The 11,231-nt window shown below is 29.0% G+C and overlaps 1 protein-coding gene across 2 annotated transcripts; it reads right to left on the minus strand.

Moving 5' to 3' along the window:
- Nucleotides 1-2,178: 2,178 nt before the first annotated feature.
- On the minus strand, nt 2,179-7,973 carry LOC147815838 (uncharacterized). Of its 2 annotated transcripts, none has more exons than XM_087157490.1 (4): nt 7,826-7,973; nt 3,831-4,002; nt 3,646-3,742; nt 2,179-2,339 (listed from the first exon to the last, which is right to left on the minus strand). In XM_087157490.1, the coding sequence occupies exons 2-4, from the start codon at nt 3,991-3,993 to the stop codon at nt 2,240-2,242; spliced, it is 360 nt and encodes a 119-aa protein (XP_087013616.1). In that variant the 5' UTR covers nt 3,994-4,002; nt 7,826-7,973; the 3' UTR covers nt 2,179-2,239. The 2 variants fall into 2 exon arrangements, with proteins under 2 accessions (XP_087013616.1, XP_087013617.1); XM_087157491.1 differs by lacking the exon at nt 7,826-7,973 and adding an exon at nt 6,787-7,005 and having other exon boundaries at nt 3,831-4,001.
- Nucleotides 7,974-11,231: the final 3,258 nt, after the last annotated feature.

An 11,231-nucleotide genomic window follows, 5' to 3' on the forward strand; every position in this document is an offset into this window, starting at 1 on the left:
TTGAAAACTACTGCATACATTTTGCTTTCTTTCTTGACTTCTTTCAATGTGATATATTATAAGTATCATTAACCAAATGATACAGATTAAAACAGCTTCTTTCTTTCTTCTGTGAAAGTGCGCTTTTGAGTACTTTTACTTCCTGAACTCCTTTTTGAGAAATATGAAATTCCTTTAATTTATTTCTGTAAACTAAGCATTGCAGAAGATATTTTTAGCAACGAAATCAGACACAAAAACGTATTTTTTCTGAATAAACGTGTCAGATTTCTGACCCCTAAGTAGCCACAATCAGGAAAATACAATTCCCATAATTTGGTCAGGAAAAATACTAAATACTAGGAGGCTTCGCCCCCTGCTAGCTCGCGCTCGCCAACCCCCGGAACTGCTTTTGCAGTTCATTTCAGATTGCTTCGCAATCCGATGCTCGCTTTGCTCGCTCATTGGATACGTTCTTAACGTCTAGCTTTTGTATACTTTTTTGAACCCTGCAGTCCTAAAACTTTTCACTGAAGAAAATTCTAAACCTGTGCATTTCAATATTAATTTGAAATTGCAAAGAGTTCACATATTTTTCTTAATCACACTATTCTAAATTTCAGTTGTTGCGAAAAGTAACTGTTGTAAGTTTTGTTTTAAAGTCTTTCTTACCAGAGGGCTAAAACCATGTGTTGTAAAACAATATGAAATAGTACTGAAAGCCGGATGTAAAGCATCGGTTTCGATGAAGATTATTTTGTGAGAATTTTTTTGATAATTCGATGAGAATTTTCCCGATTAGACATATGATGCTCACTACGTGCTCTTGCGCGCCGAAGCCTATCAATTAAAACGTATTAGCGTTTTATATAATATAGATTAGCCATATGATGCTCACTACGTGCTCTTGCGTGCCGAAGCCTATCAATTAAAAATGAAAACTGTTGCCAACGCGAGAAAAGAAATATCATCGGTTTTATTTATACATACGTATTAGCGTTTTATATAATATAGATTTACTAAAAGTTATTTCTAGCATGAATTTATCCCAGATAGCAATATAAGGTTTTTTTCACCCAACAAAAACCTTTTCATGTAAACCTGAAAAGGGTTTTTATACGGTTTACATGTAAACCCTCTAACCTTAAATCGAGGTCTGCGACAATCTGCTCTATTCTACGCACATTACCCTAATCCAAAACCTTGGAAAAAAACCTTCTACATAACAACCATAAAACGAGGTTGTCTTAAGGTTTTCAAGCGGAAAAAAAACCTTGAATAAAGCTAGTTCTAAGATGAAAATCATCTTATATCTACGTAATTATAAGGTTTTCGTTTGTAGCGTTTCGTATGCTCAGCTAAAATCTACCTTGTCATGAGATTTTCATTGACAATGCAATTTAATACTATTGCTAGTGTACGTCAGCTAAAACGTCATTCTGAACGTGATGTCATCTCTCCCACGATTGTATGACAGCGCGTTTTATTATTTGTTTTATATTTTTCTTCTTATAGCTTCTCAGTCCGAGGTAAATTCTCCTTTCCATCAATTTTGCTTGATTATTTTGGGGGAAATAGTCATTTTTAATCAGTCTAACTTACTTTGCTGTAAGAACTGAGCGAAAAAATTCCAAATATTTCTTCTTTGAGCTAAAAAAGAATGTTTGCATATTTCCCTACGTATAAGAAATTTCCTTGTTCATGAAGTTTATAAATATTGTTTTTATATTTACATTTTAAACTCACTTCTTTAATACTGATTTTTATTTTAAAGTTCCTGTTAAAATTGATAATCACCAGGAAGTCATTAAAAATGATAAAAATTAAGATTTAAATGCTAAAATAGTTCAAATTTTTGTTCAACAAAATAAGAATGTTAAAAATATTTGAATTTTTTTTTTGCAACGCTTATATTTTAAATCAATAAATTGGACACACAGAAAAATTACCTTAATTTTTAAGTATATAACAGGATAAAACAAAATTTAAACATTTAATTCATAGTGCTAACAACTGGCATTAATATTATTTTCTTTGATATTATGGAAAAGCATTTTTTTTTGTCTAGATAAATGGGACACTTCTTAAAATATTATCTATAGAAAATAAAAGCCAGTTTTTATATTTTGTAGCTCAAATAGGTTAAAAATTTCTCAAAAACAATTGGATTTCAAATGTAGAAAATACAATAGCAATAAATAGATTTTTAAACAAATATTTATTCCATAAATAATTGTTGTATCAAATAAAAAATTACACATCAATATAAAAATAAAAAATATGTCGAAGCAAAAATAAAAAATGAAGTTGTCAAACATTCAGAACATTCAGCAACTGAGGTTATTCCAGCTCTCGTTTCCCTGAAAAATAAAATGGGAAATTTTACATCAGTGGAATTGAAACTACACTGTAAAAACAAACAGAAACCCTGTATTAATCATATTATAGAAGATCTCTGATTAGTAGAAAATTTCTTCGTGCTACTGGAAAAAAAAATAGTAAATGAATTTTTTTGAAACAAAAACTGTTAAAAAAATCTTTGTAGATAAGATTTTTTCTTCCTGCATATCAGATCATACACAGTTCGGTAAAAGTCTGTACAGTTGATATCTAAAATTTTTATTTTGATTGTGGATCAAGAGATGGTGTTTACCATAGAAATTAGAATTGTGGTTGTCTTGTCATCTCATGAGAAGCGAGAAAACTTCATGCCCATTATGTGTGTTGATCATTGTAAAGGGTTGTGGAAAACAGGTTTCGTTGTTCTCTGGCTTGAGCTGAACTTGTTGAATATAATGTTTGTTGTTATTTCGATATCAAAGTTTTTAGTCGTCGAAGAGTAAAGACTTTGAACAAACCAAATAAATATGCATAATAATTCAGATCAAAACATTTTACAGTAAATTTTTTTTTTTTTGTAATTTGAAAAAAAAAGGTAATTTTTTTAAAGAAATATCTATAGGAAAACTACAAAAATCTTTTTTAACAGATTTTTTTAGTGAAATACGAGGAAAAAAAACAATTGCACCAGAATCTGTCTATGAAGTTATACTGTGACTCCGTTAATAATTTAAACATGAAACTAATCAATAAAAATAAATAAAAGTATTCGCGCATCCTGTCCATATACAATAAAATAATAAGTCTACTCCTGAGTTTGTTTGCGTGCCTACTTGTAAGCATTTCAGAGCTACAGAATTTAGTTTGATTTCAAATTTCCACATGAATTCGCTAAATTCATAGAGTAATTTTTAAAATTTTGATCGGATTTCATTTTACAGTAAATTTAAGATTTTCAAATATTTTTATAAGATTATCATTTAACTGTTATTGGAATTTTTATATTAATTTAAATGTAAAATCACACATAATTAATAAATAATAGCAGGTATTTTTATTACCATTAATGAATTATTAACAATGAAAAAAAATTTCTTAAAAGTATATATTTTTAAACGTCACTACAAAAAGATTTTACACAAATAAAACTCTTCATTTTTTTTTCATAATTTATAATTGCCAATAATTTAAAATATCAACTACAAGATTCTTTTTATATATAAAGAAAAATATATATTAATGAACTAAAATTATATATTAATTATATATTAATGTACTATTAAATTTATCTGCTCAATAATATTTTAAAAACAAAATAAAACATACCTTCTCCTTTTTCTAAATTTGGCTTGTGAAAGCCAGTCACTTAAGGCTTCTTTAAAATAGTTTTCTTTAAATGTATCAAAAGACTGGATGCAAACATCTAAAAAAAGTGAATAAATGAATAAATGCGAATGAAATTTTATAATTCTTCTGTGTGTATATATATATATATATATATTATTAGTTACCTCTAATCATCTTGTAAATGTCAGTCTTTTCAAAAGAGTTTTTCAATTGTCCACTTTTACTTTTTCCAGTTAAACTGTAGCAGATGGCCACCTCATCTGTTATTAACCTTCTAAGAAGATTTGCCACAAAGGCCATACAGTCTTTACCATGGCAGCTAAACATGAAATCTTTCTAAAAAATATAAAACATTTTTAATTCTTTCATTTTCTGATGGAAATCCAATTTTTTTTTCTTGTTCAATGAAAAAGTTGTGTATTGAGTAGAAATTTCCGTACGAAATTACAAAAATGTGAAACGCTCAGTCGGATTAAGAAAATTTTTAAAGTTCTTAATTGATATAGAAAAACAAGCAATTTTTCAAACAAAATTACTTAAGTGAATAGCGTTGGGTAGAGGACTCACGAATTGCCCTTCAATTTACGAAAAAGAAAATCTTTGACACTTTTTTAATTTTAGAAAAAAATTCAACATTGTACCAGATAATTAGCGTAGAAATATAACGTTAAATCTCGTTTTATTTTAAAATTTTGTTTTTTCTTCAAAAATACAGGAAACAATTGACAATTTTTCAGAATCAGATGGTCAAATAAAATTTTAATGTATTTAAATGAATATGAAAACAGGGCATTAAATTGCAGATTACAGACAAATTCAATACTATCTAATACTTAGATACAGTTGGGGTTATCCGTGGTATTTTACTAATGATCGCAGAAACTGTTCCTGACTGAGTATTTTATTACACGGTAATGATTAGTGGTTTATAATAACAGAGTATTATTATGAACCACTTAAAACAGGATTAAAAAGGGTAGTTCCCTAAAATAATAAATCTGTTGTTCTAAACCAGGGGTTTCCAACTTAGATGAGGCCGGGGGCCACAATTAAAAACACAAATGGCGGCCGCAACTTTATCAAAATTTTATACAGGACTCTTTTATGTTTGAAGGAACATTAAATATTTCTGTCAGATTTTTACCAAGCTGTACAAAACAAAACTATTGAATTACAAATTAAAATAAGAAGTAGATTTTTAAAAATATCAAACTGCATATTAAATGATTCGGGCTACAATAACTTTAATGTGCAGCTATGTATTAAACAATTGATGTGCAACAGATATCAAGTTGTTAAGACATAAAACTTATACAGTAGCACACAAAATGTTCAATGAGAAAATTGAGGTTTGTCTACTGCAATCACCTGATAATAGATATTTGCATTTTAAATTTAAAATTTATAAATGTGTGCGTAAATATTTTCGCCGAAATTGAGTGGTTTCAAAAAGTTAAAACGGAGAATTTCTTCGAGAAAATTTCTGATACATACATGCTAAATTATATTCACAAAATACAAAAAAATAAAAAATAAAAAAAATAAAAAAAAAAAAAAGAGCAACATTCACGATTATTTTTGTATTTGAATAAATATTTTCTTGAATGCAAAACCTGAGAAATAAATATTTTTGCACCGCTGGTATGTAAAATTTCATTGAAACGAAGAAATTAGGTTTTTGTTAACGAGAAAAGTATTCTAAACCCTTACAGATTTTGTACGAAAATTTCCCACAAAAAAAAAATAACAACTAATATATTTTAGTTCCCGGGCCACGAAAAAAGGCTTCGCGGGCCGGATGCGGCCCCCGGGCCGCCAGTTGGAAACCGCTGTTCTAAACCGTGATCCAAACTTGGTTCAAGGGCCTTATCTTAAATATCCTAATTTATTATTGTAGACTACATTTTAAATTATAAAACCAGACAACAATAAAAAAGTGTTTCGTTGAAAAAACATGCCTCCTTTTAGTAGGATTTCAATTCCTGCCTTTAAATTGGTTGTCGTCACAATATTAAAAATATGGTTCCAATAGTTTAGGTAGGAGAGGGATCGAAAGTTTGGGTCAACCTTTAATGTCAATTTAATTCTTTGCGTATTTCACGTTCAAATAAATCTAAACTTTTTTCGCAAAATTATAAAAGTAATTAATTTAAGCGACGGTGTGCATGCATCCCGATAAGACGTTTAGTCTGAATTCGCGCACTAGCTAGTCGGGAAGGGGTTAACATTTCGATTTATGATGACTTCCTATCAGCCAATAATGTGGCAATAAATTGTGCTAATAGTGGACAGAAAGCGATTAAAATATGTTTTGACATATAGCACAGAGTTCCAATTCTAAATTGAACATTCCTGCTACTAGGAAAAAAAGTCACATTTTCGATAGAAGATTATTCCTATAAGCAATAAATTCTACTTATAGTGGTTAGAAAACGAATAAAACACATATTATTCTGTCTAGAAATTAATGAGCTTAAGCTAATTGGAAAGTTACCGAAATTTAAATTGCAATCTTCTAGCCTTAAATAAACTCGAAAGTGCGCGAAGAAAGCATTATAAATGCTACGTTTGGCAAAACTCAGATTCAAACACACACAGTAATACACAGTTTGGATTTTAAAATCCTGATAAGTAGTCTGAAGCGTCATAAAAATTTTAATATGAATAAATCTCCAATTTGGGAAATATAATTTTTATTAGTTGAGCTATATTTTCATATTAATGCAAGTTTAATTAACGCTAGTATTAATTTATTTTTTAATAGTTATTTAAATTGTACTTTTTGCTTTTTTTTTGCAATGTCTCTGGAACTATTTACATGAATCTTCAGGCAACGCGTACATCCAAAAAAAAATTAATGTCAAATAATAATAAGAGTAATAAATTAAAATATTGATAGTTAAATTTAAATTATAGTTTCAGTGTTTACTTAAAATTTATTGAAATTAAGAAGAGAGCATAATAATCAATGTCCCTTAGGTTGTGTCGTCCCAAGCATAAATTTAAGTTTTAGATTTCTAAGTTAAATGGTAATATTAATTGATAATCTTAAAAAAAATAACAATACGTAAATTAAATACTTAATAATGAAAATGAAATACAATCTAACGGTGTACCTACTTTTTTTGTTGAAAAGAAAATCGAATATCTTTAACTTGAAACAATATAACAGAATGTCAATAAAACTTAAACTCCAATTTCAATTTTAATTGCGAAAGCAAACTCCAAGAGTGATAATGATCACCAGCAGTAATATTAGTGCTTTGTTGCGCATGACGTAAGTTTTTAAGACAGTATTATTGGATGGAGGGGAATCAGGTTTACAATAATTTTCTAATGTTAAATTTAGTGAGATTGTTTCTTTTTTTTTTATTATTATTTTTAATCGAATGAGAATTTTGAAGTTTGAACATAAAGTATTGCCTTAAAGTTTCAGTACAGCAGGGCTAATAGAAGTTTTTCTAGTTTTTTAAAGAACTTTTTTTCAAAGTTTATTTATTGCTTTTCCGTTTTCATTTTATGTATTTTAGATATATAGTTGTTAGCTAATACAAATAAGACGTTAAAAGGAAAAGTAGAGATTTAAAAGACCAGATTTTTTAAACGACTTGAGTAAAATTTAATTAAGCTGACTTTTAGCCTCCCCTCCTCCTTTAGAAAAACGTGTTTTTTCTTATATCACTTCCTTTTACATTTTAATACTAATTTTTTATTTTCAACAGTGTTTTGTTGAAAATGCATATAAAAAAAATTTTCACTCTGAAAAACTGATGCAAATTATCAGCAATGGTTAAACATTTACGTACCTGTTAACTCATAAACTTTTTAGAGAAAGCATTTTACTGTAGTTGCAAATTGTTTGATTGTCAGTTTGACAAATTTATTTCAAAATTATATGTAAAATCTCTACGTACAAATAACATATCTACAAGACTTGATTGTAATTGAATAATACCAAAACTAAACATTCAAACAATTATTTATTTACACCTCATATAAATGATATTAAATACAGTTCTTCATGCCTGAAACCTTTTAATTTTGAACCCAATCTAGGAGACAATGGAATACATTTGTCAAGTATTAAGACCATCTTGTGCTTTTATGAAAATTTGTTTCGATAAAATTTCACCACATTTGCGTTCAGGAAATCTCTTACTGTTAGCCCGACGTCAAAGGGATCTCTCACACCAGGATGAGTTGGCCGCTTGCGTCATTTTTTGTCGCTGCTGGTAGACTGAGGCTGACCATCAGTTAGTTATATACAATTCAACTAGTCGCTGTCCAGAATTAGGTGTCGATTACAATTGTAATTTATTCTAAATAATGATTGAACAAAAATAAATTACTAGAAATCAGAAACGATTACAAGCATTAATTACATTAGAAAAATGCTAATAAAATTTAATTAGCTATTTTGTTTTCGATAAAGAAAAGAAATTCTTGAATATAATTTTATACATAAATAAATTTTATTCTTCAAAAATAAAATAATCAGCATTTATAACTTTTTAATTTCACGGTTAAATTGTAAATAAAGTACTAAAAATAAAAACACTATATGAATAAAAAATAAGATTTATAAATATACAGATACATCCACTAATGCACTTAATATATTTTTAACTCTACCAAGTGAAATAGAGTTGAAAAATTCAACCTTATAACATTGATCGCAAAAACTGCAATTGATATTATTGAAATTTTATACAGTGTGCAAAAATTTAACGGACCATCCTGAATAACTTTTTATCTAATGATCAGATCTTCACGTTCTAGGACTATAACCTCAAAAATGCTTATTACTTAGTGCAGACGATATTTTAAGTTACGAAATCAGACAAAAATCGTACTTTCTCTAAATAATTTCTTTTTCTCTCCAACTGATTTAGATTTCTGACCCCCAAAATCTAGAGGTTAGCCGCAATCAAGGAAATATGGTCTAAATAGTTTGGCCAGGAGCTCGGTCCAACAGTTGATTCCCATAATGTTAATTTTACTTTTTGCGTATTTCACCATATTTCAAGAGCTTTTTAAGCGAATTGAAAAATATTTGCACACAATTATGAAATTCGTTTATCCATTATGTTATGGAAGAAGTATATTTTAGTAAATATTTTTATTATTATTTTATAAAGTAATTGTCGGAAAATTTTTAAATTATGAGGTATGTATTTTTTTACATCCTCATAATTTAAAACATTATGGGGTGTAATAGGTAATTTTACATGGCAAAATATAAAATTTGAGCAAAATCGGTTAAATTGTTTCTGAGAAATCGAATTTTAAATATACGCAGGAACAATTCAACCGATTTAACTCAACTTTGTGTTTTGCCATGCAAAATTACCTACATTAAAATTTAATAAGAAGTTGTATGCCTTACAATTCAAAATTTTTCCAGCTATTATTTAATAACATAATAAAAAATAATAAATGCCTACGAAAAATAATTTGTTGCGTGTAATTATCTTTAGAATAACGAATTTTTAAATTCTGTTCAAAATTTTTCAACTTGTTTAAAAGGATCTGGATATATCGCGAAAGACGCAAAAAGTAAAATTACAATTAAGGGATCCAAACTTTGGATCGCTCTCCTGATCAAACAATGTGGACCATATTCCCCAGACTGCGGCAACCCACTATATTTTGGGGGTTCAAAATCTAAATGCGTCTGAAAAAAGGTATGTTTATTCAGAGAAAGTAAAATTTTGCGCCTGATTTCGTAAGTTAAAATATCGTCTGCATTAATTAGCCTATGCCATCCCTTCGAACCATTAAAATTGAGTCACAAAACGTGAAGATCCGGTCATTAGATCAAAATTTATTCAGGGAGGTCTGTTTCTTATTTTGCACACTATACAGTGAGTTTTGTGCGCAAAAAGTTTTTAAATTCACTCCTAAGATATGATGAAATAAAGCTATGGGTCTAGGCTTTGAATCTACCCAGCTTTAGAGCAGGTACCAGCTTGTCGTGGAAATAAAAACGGAAGGTGCGCGATGCTGATTTTATAGTCACCATCACGCCGTTAGTCACAAATCGTGGACCATCTAGTTCACAAGGGACTGTTGGGCGAATTTTTTGTATATTTTTTGTATCGAATATTTTAAATAAAATTCTCTTGGTGCGGATATTTTAGTGCTATACCATAATTAGGTCTGCAATGAGGTAAAATAAACGAGAATAGGCCACACATATTAAAGGAACCGCAACGCATAGGACCCCTAAAGACAATTTTTAAAAAGAATTTAAATTTCTGAAGAAAAAAAATATTGAAGATCAAAATGAAATTTTTTTAAATTTTATTCATTTTTAATGTGATTATTCGAATGAAAAGTTTCGAAAAATTAACGTTAACTTTTATTTGTTGGGTTCACATTTTCTTAAAAAAGCAAAACTCGAAAACTGCTAAAGTATTTCTCGTTATAACAGGAAGACGGTAAAGCCCTTGACTTGATATGATTCAGACTCAACAGAAATGTTTTCCCAACTTTTTAAATCTAAACCGTGACTACAAGAAAACTTTAAAAAAAGGTTTTCGCTGCATACTTTCGCAGACCTTAGAAAACAATCCAAAAACATGGTCTTATACTCGTTTATTTGCTTTCCCTAAAATGAGGTTTTTTGCAAAATATTTTCTAATTATTTATTAATATTTTCGCTGGAAAGGTTAATATTTGCCTTATTTTCTTTCCTTGGAAAAAGGTTTCAGCTTTATATTATTATGACCTTATCATGACAACGAACAAAAATGAAAATATTAAGGTTTGCCATTTGCTTATTTTTTAGCCTAAGTAACAATGTTTTTTAAAAAAGCTTTAAAAATCATTTAGTTTTCCTTTTAGGAAAAAAGGTTGGAAATTGCAATATTTTTGCTTTATTGAAAAAAGGTTTTTACTGCAAACCTTTTCGTGACAATGAAAATAAAGTTAAAACACAACGTTGTCGTAAGGTTACATGCTTTCTGGGTATCTTTGAATAAACGAATTTAATAATTGCGTTCAAAACATTTTCAGTTTACTTAAAAATTTATCAAGATATGGCGAAATACGCAAAAATTAAAATTAGCATTAAGGGATCCAAACTTTGGATTGCTAAGTTTAGTCAAAACTATGTGAACCATATTTCCTGGATTGCGACTACACCCTGTATTTTGAGCGTCAAAAATCTGAATTCGTCTAAAAAATGGTATGTTTATTCAGAGAAAGTAAGTTTTTGCGTCTGATTTTAACTTAAAATATCGTCTGCAATTAGCATATATCAGATCACCCCCTTAAACCATTACGATTCTCTACATACACCCTTTTCCATAGTAGTTAGAGCATCCGACTACAGATGCAAAGTTTCTTGGTTCGATCCCAGTCAAAATCCTTCCCATTGGTAACAACGGACAATGAGCTTGCAACTCTCTTACTCCTCGAACAACTCTACACTATTTCGCCTTTTTAAACGATTTACTTCTTTAGGACAAACAAATTACATCTGGATCTCAATAAACATCTTGAGGCAGAAATCCTGCCGTGAGATGAGTTGCAATAATATTGAGACCTCGCTCACGACTACA

The sequence above is a fragment of the Parasteatoda tepidariorum genome, chromosome 2, assembly GCF_982258835.1.
Source record: "Parasteatoda tepidariorum strain Cologne lab strain chromosome 2, Ptep-v5.0, whole genome shotgun sequence".
NCBI classification, from domain to species: domain Eukaryota; kingdom Metazoa; phylum Arthropoda; class Arachnida; order Araneae; family Theridiidae; genus Parasteatoda; species Parasteatoda tepidariorum.

Excerpts from the sequence above, each read along its gene's own strand:
- LOC147815838 (XM_087157490.1), bottom strand. The coding sequence starts at position 3,993 with ATGTTTAGCTGCCATGGTAAAGACTGTATGGCCTTTGTGGCAAATCTT. Across the intron at positions 3,743-3,830 it reads CATTTACAAGATGATTAGAG|ATGTTTGCATCCAGTCTTTT; the intron begins GTAACTAATAAT and ends CACTTTTTTTAG. Across the intron at positions 2,340-3,645 it reads AAATTTAGAAAAAGGAGAAG|GGAAACGAGAGCTGGAATAA; the intron begins GTATGTTTTATT and ends TTTATTTTTCAG.